Genomic DNA, 20,984 nt, shown 5'->3' with positions numbered 1-20,984 from the left:
ATAACCAAGCATTTTTGGTAGTGTTTTGGGTAACCAAGCCTTTTTGTTAGAGTTTTGTCCAAGAAATTATGTGTGATTCCAGAATCAATTAGCACCATGATAGATTGGCCTTTAACGAAGCCCGCATAGTTTGTGGAGCATGTGATCCGGCTAATGGCGTGAAGAGAAATTTCCAGTTGCTCGGCTTCAAGTTTTGGTCTTGTTCAGTGCCAAAACCAGTATTCTCCACCTCCTTTTCTTCGTCACCATCAGACCAATCTCCTTCAATCAAGAATAATCGTTTCTTCTTACAATGGTGTCACGAGCATATTTTTCGTCACAATTATAACAAAGATTCTTCTTGCGTCTTTCTGCCATTTCTTCTTGCGTCAAGTGTTTAATGGGTGGAATTGTAGGCTTTGGTCCTAAAAGACCTGGTTCATTGCTTGGTTCCACCCGGTTCTGCCATTTCCCGTAAACATTTTCGTGGAAGCTTTTTCTTCTTGCTGCTAGTTTTTCTTCTTGTAAGCTTGCTAGGCTAATTGCAGACACCACATTTTGAGGTTTAAACATTTGCACATCAAATCGAATCGTAACCTGTTTCAACTTTGCGAGAGCAGCAGTGTGGTCCTCAGATGGAGACAATCCAAATTTTGAAATTGATCCTTTCAGAAATTCCTGGCAGGAGAGTGGTCTAGAAGCTTTGCCCATCCATCTGAACCATTAATTGAAGTGCTTCCCCTTCTAAATGAAAAGAGACAATCGTCATGCACTGATCCGAGTCAATATGGTGATGAGAAAAAAATTGCTCGACACAATTTCCCACCCGTCTGGATCATCACCATCAAAGCGAGGAAAATCCAAGCGAATTGCTCGCGTTCGGATACAGCCCCCTGTTATATAGAATAATTAATCTCTTCACCACCTTCATTCCGTAGAGGAAAATTATTTTAAGACATTTGTCGAGTAAGAGTGGTAACCATATAATCGTATTTCGTTCAGGGCTGACAATTTTTGCAAGATTTTCCTATAATTTTCTTCATACTTTTTACTTTTTTTAACTTTTTAAGTAGACTTTTGAGATCTACCTCACGCAATATTTCTTTAGATAGGGAGGAACTTGCAAAACCAATTCCATATGCCATAATTAACTTTGCTCTGATACTAAATGATACGTACACATTATATAGATGAGAATTAATATTCATAATTAAGAAAAGAAGAATAAGAAAACATGATAGAATGCATTATAATATAAGGAATAGTTGAACTTCTCTATTTTATGTATTGGCCATATGGCAATATATATACACAAACACTCCTATCCATTGGAGGAGTTGGAGAAGTTTCATAACTACTCAACAGGTAAGATAACTACATTTGAATAGTATACAATACATAGGTGACTAGTTAACTATATACATACATAAGACATGGAACGATCCTATCATCCACCACCATAGTGACCGTCTTGATTCGGTTGTTATACTACTTTCCACTCTAAGGTAAGCACTTTTATTTCCATCGTTGCCTTTTCTTTTCTTCATTTCTTGATTTTGATTTGAGGTAGACTTGTTTCTTGTTTTCTTATTTTTTTCAAGAATACCCGTTTTCCATTTGTCGTTTTCTTCGGTTGTATATATGTTCAATTTGTATGTATAATTAAATGTGTTGTAGATTGGGGTGTGTGAATTGTGATTAAACACTTATATATTGAATGAAATACATTCACTCCAAAATAACATTTTTTTTTTCCAGATATATATAATTAAACAAATTACAATAGGAGGAAAAGGGGGTAAAGCTCTCTGTTCCTAGTTCTCCTGTTGCTGGATTCTCTGGAACCGCAAGAATCCTTAGAATGGGATTCCAACTCAGCACCCTTTTGAGATTTTGAAAAGAGTTGCTCTTTGGAGAGCACAGTACGATGAAAGTTGTAAGCTGGGTGGGGGGGGGGAGTTATTGTCTATCGTTAGCCTCTATGGTAGAATCAATCGGGGAGGCCTGAGTCCACATGCATAATAAGCCACTTAAACAATCAATTGGACGTATAAAATAAAATGAAAAATTCACTCCAAAATAAATATAATATTTTACTCCCCCAAAATGTATTTTTAAACTTAAGGAAGAGCACAAATAGGATTTTCATCATTTAATGACTTAATGTGGATGAATTGCATATTGCGTCCACATTAGAAGATACATGATAACAAAAGCACGCAATTTAATACAAAGTTGGCCAAAATTATCTAAAATGACCAAAAACTCTTTTTCCAAAGCCTTTTGCCACGTGTCACCTCCAAAGAAAATGCGACCGTATAAAATAACTGGGATACCCCTAAAAAATAGGGATTAGGAATTAGTTCCTACTTCCCTTAAGCTTTGTTAGGGGAGTGAAATTTAGAATAAGGTCTTTAAGTGCAAAACCATTTTAAAAAAAAAAAAAAAAAAATATTTGCAATTTGCCTTGGCCTCAAAATATTGTCTTAGGCTGCCGACACAGTTGAAATGTTCATTGGACCAATGCATATCAAGTTATCAACAGCTCCTCTTCTTATTATACTAGGATATGCCCGTGCCTACAGCCTGCGAGACTTCAACGCGCCTGCCGCGCTACCTCCGACAACTCGTCGCGCCTTCGGCGCAAGGCGTACGCGTGCTGAAATGCGTGCCTTCGGCATGAAACAACATGTCGCGCCCGGCGCAAGGCCAGCCGCGCCTTCGGCACGAAAACAGTTTTTTGGGGTGAGTTTAAAATTTTTCTCACCTCACCCACCCCATACAAAAAAAGTGTGGACTATTTTTGGGCTGAACTTTTATAGGTTGTTGGGCTCTGGAAAAGGGGGATGTGCGTCGAGGGAGCCAAAGACGCGTATATCTGTGTCGTCTTGGGGGGGGGATGCGGCGGGGGGCGATATCTATGTCGCGGGGAGGGGGATGGCGTCTCTATATATATATATATATATATATATATATATATATATATATATATATATATATATATATATATATATATAGTCTTTCTCTAAAAAGTAGCTACTTAAGTTAACTTAAAATAAGTACGTAAGTAAAACTTCACATAGAAAATGAATTTAACCCTAATTTTTTGTGGATATGATATACTCACCATAATGCATGATCATCTCTACAAAATTTTAGCTCATTTGGAAACCTTTTACATTGGTAAAAAAATGATTGCAAAAACTCGACATTTCTGGACTGGTTGATTTCTTTTTAAATATGACAACAATTTTTATCTATGTTAGAGGTTTCCCGATGAACGAAAATTTTGTGGAGATGATATTTATGGTGAGTGCTTCATAACTACAAAAAATTAGGTTTGAATTCATTTTCTAGGTGAAGTTTTATTTACGTACTTATTTTAAGTTAACTTAAGTAGCTATTTTTTAGAGAAAGATTGATATATATATATATATATATATATATATATATATATATATATATATATACCCCATGGGGGAGAGATAGAGCCACTCCCAAAATGTACAAAGTCATATCTCATCCTACCAGTTGAATTAAGGGCTAATATTTTATAGATATGATCTCCCCACCATGAATAACATGCCCACCAAATTTCAGCTCATTCAAATATGTCTAATCTAATAAAATGTTATTATGAAATCGGAAAATTTTGGACCGTTAGATAAACGTTCAAAATTAAACACTAGTTTTCAGAAGGTTAGACATATCCAAATATGATGAAATTATGTAGGCATGCTATCCATTGTGAGAAGATCTTATCCACAAAAAATGAGGTCTTAATTCAATTTGTAAGTTGATAGAGTGGCTCTATCCCTCCCCTATCTATCTAATAAGATAAGATTTTTTTTTCCCGCTACAGGCCAAAATAACACACAAAGGACGGTCCAAATCATTTTGAGCAAGATCAAACAGCTGCTGTGAAACACAATTAATTGGTAAAACCGGTGCACTGACGGAAACGGGTCTCACTTGGTTATTACGAGCTTTTTTTACATTAAGTCGCGAGTTCGAACAAGAAAAACATGAGTTTTTGTTTTTTTTCGTCTTCTTCACTCCTACTGCCCCAATAACAAAACTCTACTTTTTTCCCCACCTCTACTTCCACTCCTCTTTGGGTTTTACACTACACAATTTAACGTTTTTGACTGTCAGAGACACAAACCATCCACATCCTTCAATTCAATTTAATGGAGAAGAAAGAATGAACAGTATTGCAGAGGAGCAGCTATTGATGATGATGGAGATTGATTTTGAGGTTTTCGGTTAATTTTATTAATAAGATAGAGCACTCCGGGAGCCAAATTTTTTTTTAATGAATTGGGGTTTGAGCTTAATTAGTTGTTTTATCATAATTTAAGTGCCATGTATAATGAATCTGTGTGTTTCGATCCAAGAGCACTTTCCTTTGCAATGTAACTTTCAAGAGCACTTGGCATACAGACTCGAGAACTAATCCTCCTGAAGCCTCTAGGACTGAGTTGAATCCACGGCAATTTGCAAGTCAATCTGCTAAATTACTTTTCTCAGATAAATTGAATTGTAATGTTGTCTAGGAATTATAATATTTTTTTACCTATATAGTCCCAGATAAATCAAATGTGCAAAACTGAAATTGTTGTAAGAAACGAACCCATTTAGTGTTGCATTCTGCAACCTTGGTTTAAGACATCCCCGACAACACCCTTTTTAAGCAAATTGATTATACATGTTCGTAAAAACTAAATATCAAATTATTCGTTAAACCTGACACCATTTTATCTCTGTCCATAAAAGAAAAATCTTGGTTTGAAACCAAGAAAGAAAGTTAAAAGGTACCAAATTATATCGTCACACATTTTGTTTTGGATGCACCTATCCATGAGGGTAGCCATATACTTGCAAAATAAATTGTTGAAACCAATCGGGCCTTTACATCGCTGTTTGCACATTGCAATTTTATGAAGAAATTGCTTTGTAGCATCTTTCCAATCCAATTGATAGCTGGTTCGATTCATTGTCGTATCTCTGCAAACGCTTTTTGGTTCGTACGTACTTTTAGTTTCTATGTAGTAGCACTGAAAACAATTTTGATCATTATATTTGGTATGACCCACGCAGCCTGCTTTCCACATGAGTTAGTATGTAAGCAGTAGGTGCCATGAGTTGATTTACGGGAAATGACATGCATATATAAGACTCCTAATAATCGTACTTTTGCAAGTGTAAAGAACGCGTTTCTCACGCACACTCGAATTCGACCGTTCAAATACCTCGCTCACGTGCACGTTTCAATATACTTGGAGTGAGGGTTTCGTTCCAAACCAAATGGCTAGAACTCTAGTTAAAAACCAACGGAAATTTCTCTAAGAGGAACTTATGTGAGCAGGATTTTACAAATATTATTTAAACCTATTTTCCTAGGTGACTTAATATGCAAGTTACTAAAAATGTGAATCTAATAAAGAAATCTAATGGTTGGCAAATGAAATAACAAAAAGACATAAACCTCTAATTTAGATATAAAGATTTTATTGGAGTACATGTAAAGACATAAAAAAGTTTTTTGTTAACAACTTAGATATAAAACAAATTACATTACTAAAAACCTTACATGGAAACTTTTAAACTCTATAACAAAACTAAACTACGGAGCAAAAGTTGTGTCTTGCTACTGAAGACATCTTTTTATAGCAAATGAGAGTGCTCTTTTTCCTTTCCTTCACGTGAATACCAACTGTCCATTTAATTACCACTCAATACTTTTTATCATTTGATAACTTAATTGCCACCTAATGAAGACTTTATGCACCTAATGATTTGTGCCTACCAAATAAGACTTTGTGCCAAAGTTATGCACAAAAGTCTTTCATGCAAATTGACACGTGTGCTGAAGCTTGAGGTGTGAGCTTGGTCACCAATTCTTGTGGGTCCGCACAGTGGATCCCTCATGCTTCGACCAGTGGCGGGTCCAAAAGTTGACTTGTTATAAAGTCTCGCCTATGTGTAGAGCTCATCGCACTGATCATTCTGATGGTTCATTTTCCGCCATTGGAGTCCAGGTTCAGAAGATATGGGCTTCTAGAGTTTGAAGCTTTTCAACACGTTCATCCTGTACTCTAGGGATGTAAATATTACCCATGGGTACGGGGCTCCATGGGGATCCGACCCTAATGGGGCAGGTATGGGGGGCACTAAATGGGTATGGGGAATCCCCGACTGGTCTTAAGCGGGGATGGGGCGGGTACGGGGAAGGGGGTCCCCGACCCGACCCTGACCCGATTATGTATGCATGAATTTTTTTTCCCCACTTGTATACAAGTTGAACACAAGACCCCTCTTATGGAAAAGTAACCCTCAAACCACTAGACCTAAACCACTTTATGCTATAAAAAATATATTATTGGTTAGATACTTAGACTTAGATATTATTGAGCTAGAATATAGTTTTTGTATTTGCAAATTCAATTTACTACTTATACTATTGTGAAAGCTTATTAGTTTTTATTAAATGATCTAATTTTTTTTAGTACAATTACTTAGTTAGGTGAGTATGATGAGTACAAGTCATGATTTATTTATTTTTGTCAAAGTAGGTTAATGGGGAATGGGGCAGGTATGGGGACCTGGTACCCATACGGGGCGGGGATGGGAAATCCCCGACTACTCTCAAGTGGGGATTGGGGCGGGTATGGGGAATAAAATTGAAGTCGGGGATGGGGATGGGGATGGCAAACCCGCCCCCGACCCGCCCCATTTACATCCCTACTGTACTCACTTGAATTTGTCCTTTTTGCTTCTTTGGGCTTTAGTTGGGCCTTACGTGGGCTAAATTGGAAACTTCAGGTAGACACCCTATTCCGTGTTTAAATACAAGCTTTTATACTCATTTTCACGTTGATTGCTCAAACCTGCAAAAGCACGAAAATACGATTATTTCATGATTATTAAATATATAATTAACCAAAATGCTAAGTCTCTACGAGATTTTATATTACAGTTTTGGATGCTTATCAACTCCGATAAGTTCACTTGAGTGTGCGCGTGAAATAAGTAATAACATCGATCTGATCCCCTGCTACCAATAGAGATCGTTTTTTGGGAGTTATTTCACGAAAAAGAAAAACAAGCACAAGTATTGTGTCAAGAGTGCTAACTGACACAGACATTCACTAGTATATATATAGTGATCGGATAAAGGGATCCATATACAACACTTTTTATACAACAGTTTATACAACACCCTTTTTTAAGTTGATCTAAGAGCTAATACTTTGTGGATATGATCTTATCACTATATAGATCATATCCACAAAATTTTAGTTCATTTCGAAATCTCTATCCCTTTCAAAAGTATATTTGAAAATATGAATTTTTTTAACGGCCAGGATTTGAAATTTTGCAACCCTCTTTTGGCATATTTAGAAATTTCCAAACTAGCCCATTTTTTGTAGGGATGTTCTCTATGGTGAGACTGTGAGATCCACAAAAAATCAAATCTTAAATGAATTTGTAGAGTGAGATATAGACCATTGTATAAATTGCTGTATAAAAAGTGTTATATATATATCAACATTGATGTTTTCTGCCTTTTTCATAACACTTTAGAGCATCATCAATGCATTGCTTAAAACCATTTCTAATGTGACAGGTAGCATTTTTTTTGGCAATTTGGGCCACCAACGCGCTGCTAAAATCTTGTTTCTATCTTAACAATTGTTAAATTCACAACCAAAATAGTGACAATTTTAGCAACGGGTCAGACGAGACAAGTTTTCCCGCCCCCACTTGCAAATGGGATGGGTCAAGTTTTACCATTCAAACTTGTTTCTATTTTTTTTAATAAAAAATTGAAACGTCTGGATTTTGTACCGTTGGGAGCCAAAATAAATTGGCGCCAAGGAAATGGAGGGAATAATGGACAGGACAAGTTTACCCTGTAAAAAAAAATGGGACAGGACAAGTATTCCAGTCTAAAATAGAAACCAAAAATTTAGAAAAAAAAAAATGCATTGGTACATAACATGATTTTAACAATTTTTGCTGACTCAAAAAGCTGACGTGTCACAATTTTTTTTTAGCAGCACGTGATGATGCTCTTAGTGTAACTTCTATGCATCTTGTATGGCTTTTGGCTTTTGTACTTTTAATTGGATCTTTTATGATCTTGATACAGGAAAAGTTGGTGGAAATGGGTCGGGTTCTGGTTATTCTTTTAAGCAATTTCATTGGTTGAATTGGAGCTTCTTATTTTACCACAATATCAACTATTAACTGTTATATGGAATATGGATATTTGGAAAATAAGAATTTGTGTGTGATTACAAGAAATCTCTATTTGTTGTCTTCCTTATATTTTGGATGGTATGATACAAGGAATTGGATTTATTATGGTACTTGGACATGTGCATATAAGTTTGATTTGCCTCACTTGTTGCTTCTCCAAGTAACATATGGAGGAGTGGAAGATTAGAGTTAGTCGAAGCGTCAAGCCTCAAGAATTCGGGAAACCCCAAATGCCTTACATATACGAAACTATGTGTAAGGGACATCCTATCAAACACGTGATGTGCACACAGTCCACACGTACACAACGACTCCACCAACTCGACTCCAAGAACATGAGCACTCGCTCACTCAGCATCAAAGATCAGAACAACATCAATAACTCGTCACTTGACTTCATCTAGTGACATCATCACCTATTACTCTCATCATTGCTAGCATTAGCATTAGGCTTCCACCAGTAATAATACAAAATCATTACAACTATTTACCATCATTACATTGTTCTTACCATCATTACATACTATGCCACTCAAACAACCTAACACTTAGAGCTACTACACACGTGTTTATATTAACCGCACATCTGTTCATACCACCACATGTGTCCTATCATATGTACACCCTCAATGCCTATAAAAATCACTTTCAGAACTACGTTGGATGGCTTGATTCCAGCACACTTGATTCTAGTCTCACTACATAGTGCTGGATACGTAAGCATCTTCTTACTTATGAAGAGCAACCATTTTCACCAACCAAAACCATCCCTTTTTCTTCATCCGAAGTTAGAGCTAAGTCTTAAATCACTAGTGTAATGTTTTATTAATCCCGTAGAATAAAATTAGACATTTACACTATGAATCAAGCAAAGGAGACTATCAAAGAAATTCAAAAACAAGAAAGCAAAGTACATGCCCTTATGGTTATTATTGATGAAATTTGGGCTAACATTCTTCATAGTCCCCTCCATTCAGCAGGGTACTTCTTGAATCTAACTATTTTATTTTATTATTTTTTTTTGTGAGCAATCCAACTCTTTTTTACTCTAGTGATTTCTGTGCAGATGCAGAGGTGGCAAATGGATACCAACCATTAGTGCATACCAACCATTCTTTGGCATTTTTTACCTTAGTAAAGTTAGTATATATTTGTTGAAGCTTTCCTAGCATGCCAGCAACGATTAAAAGTTAAACGTGTGGATTATCTAATACTTAAGATTGTGTTAAAGACGTTTTGAAATTTCACTTTGTTGGAAATTTGGAAGGGTAAATTCTTGAATCAGATGTTGACTTAAAGAGTAGGACAAAATAACCCGTTGAATGTGTCAAAGAAGATTTATTCCACTTCCAGACGTGGCCCCCACTTAATGATAGTATGAAATACCCCTAATACCCTTCCACAATATTTATATATGAAGACATTGTATCTCATATGTACGATATTATGTAGTATTGTAACATTCGTATTTGGATAACCTGAAAATACACATTTAACTGAACTAAATATGATCATAGTAAGACATTGTAGCTCACTTGTACGACATGATATGCGTGGTGATGTTAACTTCGTATTTGGATAACCTGAAAATATAATACACGCTTAATATGGTTTTCGTCCCTATTGCACGTACTACTACTTTAGGTCTCTTTCCAATAATTCAGTACTCATCAAATGTTCTCATCTCTACATGACTTTTCCACCAAAAGTTGGCTTTCATTCTCAAATATATATAAACACTGCTGTGTTCATAGAGGGAGAGATCATATTACAATACAGAGGGGAGAGAGATAGGAGATAGAACTTCGAGATATAGAGAGGCGTCGTTATTCTTTCTTCTTTGCCTCTATACACCGGTCAATCCAAGAGAAAACCATAAATCGTGAATACACAGCCCTTCATCCCAACCCAAACGAATCAGAGAAACATAAACCATTGATTGCTTTATTCTTCTTCTCTTCTCTTCTTCCTGTCAGCCGCTAGAGAGAGTTATATTGTTGTTCTAGAGGGTAGTCTGTTATAGTAAAAGCAAAGTCGCTCGTTAACCATTGAATCTGTGAGGAAGACGCCATCTGTTGCCTTTCTCGCACCATTGGAAGGGGCTTAAATATTTCCTTAAGGGCTGACCTAATCCGCGCCTTGGTTATTACCTATTATTCTGTCCTTGTCTTCTATTGTTTTCTTTTATCTGCATACAACAATTTTTATCCTCCCAATTTGAACCTTAAGATTGTTGTATGCAGATAAAAGAAAACAATAGAAGACAAGGACGAAAGGCAACAAGCGTCTTCCTCCCTCATAGGATTCAATGGTTAACAAACACGACTTTGCACTAGAACGTACTACCCTCTAGAATGTAAAGAATATAACTCTCTCGGCGGCGGCCGATAGGAAGAAGAGAAGAGAAGAAGAATAAAGCAATCAATGGTTTCGCTTTCTCCGATTCGCTTGGGTTGATGAAGCGGTCGTGGTATTCACGATTTCTTTTCTCTTGATTGATTCACCGGTGTATAGGCAAAGAGCAGCTGCGACGACTTCTCTCTCTATACTCGAGTTCTATCTCCTATCTCTCTCTGCCTCTGTATTGTAATATGATCTCTCCCTCTATGAACACAGCAGTGTTTATATAGAGGGATCATACGGTTACCAGATGGGATGGGAGAAGGACACCTCTCAGAGTCGGTTTCACAAACCAATTCGAAGTAGAACTCTAGCTAGCCTAAACTTGCTGCAAAAGCAAAAACCAAGTTTAGGCAATTGGTAATCCACTACTCACTAGACAATAAGCCCAAGCCCAAGCCCGAACCCGACACGCCACGACGCGACTTGGCTCGGTTCGGTGCGGGGCGGGCGCGTGTGAGGCTTTGGGTGAGTCCTCCCTCCTAACACAAAAGCCTTTGTACCCTAAGGGCACGCCCTTATGTTGGAGGAATTTCTCATATACCTCACTTGCTAGTGGTGGTTCACCAATGTGGGACTAAACAACACACAAGTATTTTGAAATACTCTTGGAGATTCCAACCACTTTCACGTATTATAAGACATATTACCCTATGACTGGTTCAAGCCCGTAAAGCACCAGTATCTTATGCATTGTTTTTTCGATTCTCTCTGGCATTTCGTTAACCCATTTCTTTTGTAATATCCTATTCCAAAATAGTGGAGGGACTATTAGTATTTTGAAATAGTGGGGGATTGTTGGAATCTCTTGTGTATTTCTAAATACTAGTGTGTGTGTGCAAAGTGGAGGAGATGAACAAATGGTGTTCTCTCCACTTTAGTGCATAGTAGATAGTCCCACATTGGTTATCCACCACATCGGGTGGGTTCGGGCTTGGGCTTGGGCTTCTTGTTGTGGGTAGTGGTTTGACCAATAGCCTAAACTTGTTTTGCCTTTTCTTGAAAGACAAGTTTCAGGTGTTCTATTAGGAGTTGGTCTCTCTTCCTCCTAACCTCTATAAATAGGACTGTGAGTCCATAGAGAGAGTAGACTTGATCAGAAACTCAACTCAGAGAAACAGAAACTCAAACCAATTCTTTTCTTCTTCTTCTTCCGCCACGGCCGCCCGAGAGAGTTATATTGCCGCTTCTAGAGGGTAGTCCGTTCTAGTGCAAAGTCAGTCATTGTTAACCATTGAATCCTGTGAGGAAGACGCCACAGTTGTCTTTCTGCACCATTGGAAGGGGCGAAATCTTTCCTTAAGGACAGCCTAATCCGCGCCTTGGTTATTCTCAGTTACTGCTGTCCTTGTCTCTTCATTGTTACTACTGTGTACTGTTTCTTCTGTTCTACTTTAGTTGCTGTGTTCATACAACTATTCTAACACAGAGCATTTAAGTTCTTTGCTAGATGAATTTAATCTGGGCACATTGGCTCAATCCTTTCTACTTCTACCGTTCGTTGAAATTGAAATGGTCATCACGCTTAACTCATGAACTCCTGGCGTTCGGTATCCAAGGAAAAATGAACGGATGTATTATACCAAGTGTGAACTAACCAAACTCACTTCATATCATAAGAACTATCAATAAGTGCATAACGATTCCACAACCCGAGCAAATTTGAGAAGGAAAACTATACTACAAAACTAAGAAAATAAAGAGATAAAATCTTGTGGATCTTTTAAAATTGAAATGAAACCTGCACTACTGCAGTACCCTTTGGCCTTGGGAGCTGAGTTTATTGCCTTCTTCTATGAGTCCGGATTCAGAGAGGGTACACGCACAAGGCCAACTTCTGTGAGCGCACCCATTCTAGTTAGATATTCTTTGGGATTGGGATTGTTTAACGTAGAATTAAGTCAATTAACACCGTTTTCGATAAAGCTGCAAAAACATCTGCTTTGGCGGAAGGTTTAGAAGTCGGAAAACATATGAACTTGCATGGTTGTATAGAGAACAAAGAAGTACATAACCCCACATTTTAAATCTGTTTATGGCCTTTGATCCTTTTGGCAAACGTAAATTCACGTGTCAAATATTTCTTCAGAGATCCCAATAAATCTTAAGTAATCAGGATGAGATTCTGAAGAGACTCAAGGAACGCTGTTGTGTGGTGTTACTTGTATACAACTTCCACTAACTACAAAAAACTTGACTTAAATTTGAATGTGCGCTGCTGTTGCTGTAGTAAGCCATTTTTTTTTTTTTTTTGATAAGATTGTAGCAAGCCATTTGCTAATGTTAGATTGCATATTCAACATCTTATGGAGAAAAATCACATTGAAGTATTGTCAACAGAACAGGGTTTTGTCCAGTGTTTAGCACTTGATGCATGGATATTGGAAATCGGCGATTAAGGGTGGAACTTGGACACCGATAAATACTTCTGTTGTGTTGCCTATAGTTGAAGCCGGGTGGAACTCTGAATTGAGAAAAAGTTGTCCCTGGGAATGGGCAACCATAGAGAACTGGTCAGCATCTGATGACCAAGAGCGAAAGGACTCCCTTGAACTCATTCAAAAGCTTATGTAAGGTTCAAATTTGGCAGCAGAGCATAGGGATATAGTAATTGAATACCCTAAGAAAAATCTAGAATGGTCTAAGGAACAAATTTGGCAAAGTTAGGTTGGACCAAACACATTTCTGCATCTGCATGCTGGAGCGTCCGAACTTGACACTGTCCATTATTTTTGTAAGGAGCTACAAGAATTGCATAAGAACAACATTGCAATTGTAAAATTCCCATGCCTATAACCATGGTTCTAAATGAAGATAGAATTATCCTTAACGGTGACTCCTTATGTCTCTTTTTGAAAAGGCGGAAGTACTTCCGGAACATGCACCGAGAAGACTTGGCAGCATGTTGATAACAATGCTTCACCAGCAACTTTTGCTCTTGAGAAAGATGACAGTGTACCACCAAATAGCAAGGCTTTGTTAACTTTGATCTTTTCATGTCTGCCTATATTGAGCTCTAAGATTATATTGTGGACACAGCTCATAGAATATAACGTACATTGTGGAAAGGAACTTTCAGGAGCTCCAGAACACATGCAACATCTTACAGAGAATGAGTGAAGAAATACTTGACAAGCTGAGCTACAAGGACACTTTAAAGGTTATCTCGGGTCTCTGCCAGAAGAAGGCGATCAAAAGGAAGTTTGCTAGCAACAAAGATCATCAAAGTTGAGTATCACATACCATTTAAGCTGGGCCGGCCTGTCTATTTTTTCAAAGACACTCCAGAACTTGATCCACCTAACAAAACTTAAAATGGGCCATGCAATGACAACATTCTTACAAAACACATAAACCAAATAATAATAATGATAATAATAATAATTTCCAGGTTAATATCTACAGCTCAATTCTACTTCCCATAATCACATGGGAAGCAAGTACCAGAGCTTTTCACCTAAATAGTGCTTAGGTGAAGTTGTGAACATATCACAACAATTCGAAGTGAAAAAACAAACAGGTAAACTACATACTATCAAGCAAAACAAAAGTAATGAAGGTTACAGTATAGCAACTAAAAGATAGGTTCCAATTCTTTCCAACTGAAGTAAAAGCAACATAGAACAAGTCAATAATTTGTCTGCAAATTACATCACAAAATTTTGGAAAACTAAGTAATAAACTTGAGAAACCATCCCCCGAAAACCGCAATACTAATCTTCGCAGAACTGCAACCTGCACCCATGAAAAGGTTGATGCTGGTCAATAATAAGTACACTTTCATACAACTGAACTTCCACTACTAAGAATGTGCAGTAAGTATACAAATGGGACTAAAGGAAAAGTAAACACACAAGTGCGCAGTATTTATTTTGTGAAATGAGAGACTGGCATGAAGATGGAGAGAGTGAAAGAGACATAATCTGTAAGAGACGACAAGGAAAGCAACAACCTTGTTAAGCAATGAGAAATCACTTTCCTTATTTTTTCTGGCAGGACTCTCCAAAGTTCACTCTCCACCTTTGGCCATTTTCCACTAATCCTACTTCACCAGATCCAAACAAATTCCATGAATAAAGAAAACATAGTGATCACAATAGCGACCCAAACCAAGGGCAGTGCACAAATCAGGGAGCACATCAGATTTTTAATTCCACTTGCCAAGACAAAAACATACATGCAAAACAGAATCACTGTGATCAAAATGTGTACTTCAGATCCTTATTTCTGAACCTGTCGTCTGATGTTGCTAAGTTCTTTTTCATTCATTTAAGGGCATTAATTGTGGTTAGTTTTTAACTACAATTCATTTCTTAAATTACTAGTCCCTCAACTTAATAACTACAAAAGCCTAAACATCTATACCAAACAACACAGCACTAAATCAAACATTTTATATGCAGATAGGACAACATAGAACCAAACAACAGAAGCTCAATATATAACTCTAAAGAGTGCTCACTGTAGATACTTGTGACCTTTTCAAGGATAAAAAATGTATAACAATGACTGCAAGAAATTAAGACTGTTTCTTTGTATTGAAAGCAGAAGAGTACACAAAAGTCACACGAACACTACTGTATAGAGACTTGAAGAACAAGAACAGCAAAATGTTGGCTAAGAGCTTACAGCATTAATTAACTATTAGTGTTACTTTAAATATATATAAGATGTGTTCGTACAATTATTCATTCTTACAGTAAATTAAAATGATTAATACAAATGGGGTCATGCAGAACAGAAGAAGTATATCTTATATCAGCCAATTTAAAAACATATGCTCAAACATCCATTCGAAAAAACAAGCTTCAGGTTATCAAGTAGTTATTAATATGTTAGAACAGCCCACTAGATCTCAAAGCCTTTGTTTAATCTAGTTACAGCTATATTTAACACAAAAGAACTCAACATTTTAATCACTTAAAAAAATAAATCCTGTGTACCATCTGTACAGCCTAAATATCGAATTCACAATAACACCTATCCAAACACACAAAAATGATAGTAATCTGCTCACCAAATCCCAACACATACTCAAACCACATCACTCCACAATAATAATAAACAATCTCTAAACCAGTCCCGTTTCACAGAAAACCAAAATCAAACAAACAAGCAGAACACTAACATGCATACCAAACAGATGGAGCTCAAAATAACTAGATTTCATTTTTATCTTACCAGATTGAAAAGGCTGCTTTTGGTTCAGTAAATCTTATCAGGAGAGAGTGGCGGACAGAGAGGAAGAGATAAGCTCCATCTAACTTCCCTTACAAAAGATGAAAAGGTAATCTACTTTTTCACATATAGATCCAGAGACTCATCTCCCACTTGTTTCCTCTAGCACTCTCTCGTTCTTTCTCAAATTTTCATAGAATTTAATAATGCTACACCAAACACTTTCAAGTGCTGTGAAAATACCAAACTTAAAAGGCTGTGTTCAGTCAGCCAAAACTTCACGAGAGTTGGACAAAATGAAGGAGAGTACACAAAGAGGGAGAGATCAGCTTGATATCCTAACTGTAGAGATAATTATGTAAAGCACCTTCCTCTTCAAAATGGACCCGGATGAAACTCATCTCACACTCATTTCATCTTGCCTTCTCCCCTCTATCTCAAGCTTTCCTAAAATTTTATAATGTCATACCAATCACACCCAAGTAATGAGATCTTCCCCAATCAAGAGGCTGTGATTAGTACAGTAATTCTAAATATCAGGAGAGGAAAAAAGAGAAAGAGTACAGTGCAAAGAGGGAGAGATGAGCTTGATCTCTTAATCGTATGGAGAAAATTTTAAACCAACTTTCTTTTCAAAAGATTAAAAGTAGATTTACTTCTTTTTCTCTAATAGATCCAGAGATGAATCTTATCTTTCAATTGTTCCTCTTGCACTTTCCTCTCTCTTTCTTTAACTTTCCTAAGATTTAATAACATACACCAAACACAGCTGAGTGATTAACACAAAAGGGAATACAAAGCAATAAGTAGTTCACCACCATGTTAGAGTTATCCATATAAATACTTGCTATTTATATATCAAAATACTTAATAGGAAAAAAAAATGGTGTATGTTCTATCTAATTTACAGCTATATTTCAACTCAAACACGATAAACCAGATTAATTAGACCAATCACCCATCCAATCCCCATCAAGATAAAGTAGAATAAATTTTCCTCCCCAGATAACACAATCACATTGTTTTCAGCTCAACATAATATTTACAACATGCCCTACGAAAACAACATTATAAAATTTCATACACTGCCAAAACCAATATGGTAATCCAACACTTGAAATAACAAATGTGAAACCCAATAGCTCTATAAACATCAACATATCAAAACCCAATAATCAGATCACAAATATTACCTTAGATATTGCTTGGGTACATGAAAACTCGAACCTTCATTCCCTACAAAACAAAAAAACACAACCCACTTACTCAAAAAAGGCCATCACAAATACAAACAACAACAAAAAAAAAAGCCAACACTTACCATAGACTTAGGAGGCAAGTTGGACTTAAACTTAGCCCTAACAACACCACTATTACCATGAGGCCTAGTAACTTTCCCCCAAATGCACCTATAATGAGACCCATTCTTCTTGACCTTAGCCTTATAAATATACCCCAACCTCTTCCCACAATACCACGCAACTTCCTCCTTTGTATTCACTCCTTCTATCTGAATCAATGAAGTGTTTGGGTACTGGTTACTCTTCGACCTATATAAACAAACAATAACAACCATGAATATATTTGAAATGGTAAATAGATTTGAAATTACTAGTTACTACCTCTTGTAACCTAGGACAGTTCCCCGTACGTAAAGACGAACACGCTCTCCTTGTCTACCCTTCACCATGTCGAGAAAATAAATTGGAAGCAGTGAAACCCTAGTTGCGCTAAACCCTAAATGAAATGAAAGAGTGGTTTATATACATCTTTTTCTTTTAGATTGATGGGTTTTGGACCGTTCATTTCTTTTGGACTAAAATGGCAAGAGGCCCATTGGGCTTTTTGCGTTCTCGGTAACATCATCTAGGATTTAGGTTTTTATTAAGCACTGTGATTGCCTATTGAAATCATCAAGCGTTCCTCTCAATTTAAGGGTGGAGTACGAGCTAATCTAGCTGAGTTTTACTAATACAACTAATTTCTCGGATCAACAATAATATGAGCAAAGTCTCTTCTCTGCCACATCAGATTATGGAATCAAGCCAACAACTCATTTCATCTTGTGAAATCTCAACTAAAATGTTACAGAATCAGAGTAAAACTCATCTTTTTTCTAAACATCACCTAGACAGGAGACGTACTTGTCCCTTTTATCTCAAAACTCATTGTCCCTCCAAGTTCTTTTCTACGGGTTTTTACATTTTATTTTCTTCTTGCTACCATCATCCTCTTAGTCCTCTCCATCTTTTCTTCTTTCTGAAAATCCCTCCAACTCAAGCCATGGCACAACACCATGATCGACTTGTCAATCTTGAGGAATCTTTTAAGAGAGTGCTCTCTCTCCCAGGAGCAAAAGTCACTGAAACTGAGTTCCCAAAAGATGTTTGGGAAGAGCTAGCAGAGCATGGGAGAAACACCATGGCTGTTAGACTACTAGGAAATAGCAAGGCGCAACCAAAGAAGGTTATGGAGCTCATAAGAAATTTCTGGGAAATCCCAAAAGATTTGAGGTTGCGGTTTTTAGGTCATTATGACAAAAAAAATATTCTCTTTCTCACACAATTCCAAGATGAAACAACACTCTCTAAGGTTGTCAAAAAACAACCTTGGACGGTTATGAGTCATCTCCTTCTTTTAAAGAATTTTGATCCTCTCACTGATGTAGAGAAGATCAATTTCGATGCTGCCACAGTTTGGGTCCAACTCAATCAACTTTCCCCAGCTCTTGTTGGGAGCAAAAAAACGGTCAATTTGCATCGCCGGCCGGGTTTAACAAATCCTCCATGAAACCTACCAAGCTTGCATTGGTTATGCAAGGATAAAGATTATGATAAACCCTCTTGCACCTCTTGTTCTTGGAAATAACTCCAAACTTCCAAATGGCAAAGGAAAAATGGTGGTTTTTCGCTACGAAAAAGTTGGACCTATATGTTTCAAGTGCGCCATGTTAGGACACTATGAAGCTGAGTGCAAAAAACCAGAGGCAGCAAACAACCCAAAGGATATATGTTTTTGGTTCCTGACAGGAGAACCCACAAACTTGATCCAATCTCCACAAGTCCCTGCATTTCGCTGGAAAAAGATGCATGACCAGCAGAATGGCAACGGAAAGGGGATCGCCAGCAACCCAATTGGTGGTCAGAAATCTTCTAATAGATTTAGATGAGGCAGCTTTAGCAACGAAGGTAGCAAGAATAGATGTGGAGCACCAGATATCACCCTTGTCAAAAGAGACGTTGAAGGCATATGCGCATGTTAAGGAAACAGAGGTGTCTATTAAGGATGCTGTGCAGAATCAGGATAGTCAAAGAGTCACATGAATTAGTACTTGCTAAAGGGACACATGGCAAAGGGGGATTCAACACTGAAAAAGTTAGAGAAAAAGTAGCTGACTTGACAGAGACTTCTCACAACATCTCCTTAACAAATGGTGCTCTGACCAAGGAAAAGGTAATGCCAAAAACTAAGGAGAACAACTGCTTTATCTTCTCTGCAGAGTCCAACAATACCAAGAATCTTAAAATCAAGACTAAGGGCCCTAGGCCCAAATGGCATCAAAACCCAATAAAGATGGGACTTATCCCTGAGCATAGGCCAAATAATCAAGTAAGCCCATTATCTTTCTCAAGTCTGGACTCAAACTCTTTCTCCACATCTCTAGCACAACCCATCAAATCCAAAAAATCTCCACCATTCTCACCTATTGACTTGCATCATCTCCATCAAACTCTTAAGACACCATCATCAGCACCCCCTAGATTCCTTGTTACTCTGGGCAAGAACGACACATGGGAAATCACCCCGCTTGCGTGTCCAATAGATATGGCTCACACTGGAATAGTAGGCAGTCCAAACCGTTATAATTATATTTCGCCAATTGTGAGGGGCGATATGAATAATGGAGATACACATGAGGAGCATATTGGAGCTGACATCATTGTGGGGGTAGGAGAGAAACAAACCCACTAGCAAGTAAAGCTGGGACCTCAGGTTTGCTTGCCCTTAATTCCATATTTTTTGTCCTTCCTTTTTAATGCATGCAATTCTACATCTTTATTAAGTTCGTCCATATGCTTTTGGGACATGAATATGTTGTGCCTTATGTTAATAAATGCTCATAATAGACTCACTTTTGACCCTGGGCCTCATATTAAAAAGCTATGGTCCTCTCTACTCAAAGATGTCGCCAATGTTTTTTTAAATAAGATTTACATTGTCTTTGTCTTGTTTATGGTCTGTTTATATGTTGTCATTTTGTTTCTCAATTTTTTAAGGTATCCCGTTTCTACAACCGAATTTACTCTGGTGCTAACATGTGACTGTGTAAATAAGCATATTAATGGTCAATTTGTCGTGTTTGCATGCTGTCGTTTTTCTTCCATATGCAAAAGCTTACTTGAAGCTATTTATCAAAGTTGTAACTCATACACCTCTTGCTTTCATTATCATATCTATTATATGTATAATTCCTCGTTTATTTGTAGGTGCTCTTATAATTGTGTATACATCTTTTATTATAGTTACACCATGTTATGCTGTGTAATTTATGTTGTTTGTTCTTTGACATCTAAAATGTTTTTTCAAGTATGTGTTTCACTTAGCCCTAAATGCGAGGAACCTTTCGAGATGTCGGTCTTTTTTTCTTATCTTTCTCCTAGAAGTATAAGTCGTGGATTTCACATTTTTGCCTCACCTCATCTTTGCACCTTTTTATCTTTGCACCCCGTGCACACACAATTTGCTTTCCACCACACTCTATATATGCATCCTCTTTTGTCTGGTGTGATGGTTTGGAGTCTATCCCATTCCTCACAAACTTGTTACTTTGTATCGGTGGCGGGCCAAAGGATGGCTCCCCACCGGTCGCAATGAGTATTTTCGCTTGGAATTGTTGCGAAAGTGCCACATCCATGACAATTCGAGAGGTTAAAACCCACATAACCACCCTTAAATCATATATTTGCTTTCTTTTTGAGACAAGCGTAGATGTGTCTACCAGTCTGCAGAGATTCTTCTTTCTTGGTTTTCAAAATTCAGCGAACTTTCCTGCAAATGGACAAAGTTATGGCTCGGATGGAACAACAACATAGACCTCGAGATTATTTATTCTTGAGAGTGTTATATTGCGGCCATTGTAAAAAACAATCTGGTTGACATGG

General features: G+C 37.3%; 1 protein-coding gene across 3 annotated transcripts; it reads right to left on the bottom strand.

The window, feature by feature from the left end:
• Positions 1 to 14,149: 14,149 nt before the first annotated feature.
• LOC147494613 (large ribosomal subunit protein eL33w) lies at positions 14,150 to 17,602 on the bottom strand. Of its 3 annotated transcripts, none has more exons than XR_015200064.1 (5): positions 17,445 to 17,602; positions 17,144 to 17,372; positions 17,016 to 17,058; positions 14,597 to 14,689; positions 14,150 to 14,379 (listed from the first exon to the last, which is right to left on the bottom strand). XR_015200064.1 is itself a non-coding variant. In XM_086569113.1 (4 exons), the coding sequence occupies exons 1-3, from the start codon at positions 17,510 to 17,512 to the stop codon at positions 17,017 to 17,019; spliced, it is 339 nt and encodes a 112-aa protein (XP_086425239.1). In that variant the 5' UTR covers positions 17,513 to 17,602; the 3' UTR covers positions 14,150 to 14,379; position 17,016. The 3 variants fall into 3 exon arrangements, 1 of the variants encoding a protein (XP_086425239.1); XR_015200063.1 differs by having other exon boundaries at positions 14,597 to 14,686; XM_086569113.1 differs by lacking the exon at positions 14,597 to 14,689.
• Between the last annotated feature and the right edge of the window lie 3,382 nt (positions 17,603 to 20,984).

This window comes from Coptis chinensis, chromosome 6, assembly GCF_015680905.1.
Source record: "Coptis chinensis isolate HL-2020 chromosome 6, ASM1568090v1, whole genome shotgun sequence".
Lineage (NCBI taxonomy): Eukaryota > Viridiplantae > Streptophyta > Magnoliopsida > Ranunculales > Ranunculaceae > Coptis > Coptis chinensis.
The sequence above is the reverse complement of the archived record's forward strand: the minus strand, read 5'-3'. Positions and strand labels throughout refer to the sequence as shown.

Excerpts from the sequence above, each read along its gene's own strand:
- LOC147494613 (XM_086569113.1), bottom strand. The coding sequence starts at position 17,512 with ATGGTGAAGGGTAGACAAGGAGAGCGTGTTCGTCTTTACGTACGGGGA. Across the intron at positions 17,373-17,444 it reads ACTGTCCTAGGTTACAAGAG|GTCGAAGAGTAACCAGTACC; the intron begins GTAGTAACTAGT and ends TTGTTTATATAG. Across the intron at positions 17,059-17,143 it reads ACTTGCCTCCTAAGTCTATG|GGAATGAAGGTTCGAGTTTT; the intron begins GTAAGTGTTGGC and ends TTTGTTTTGTAG.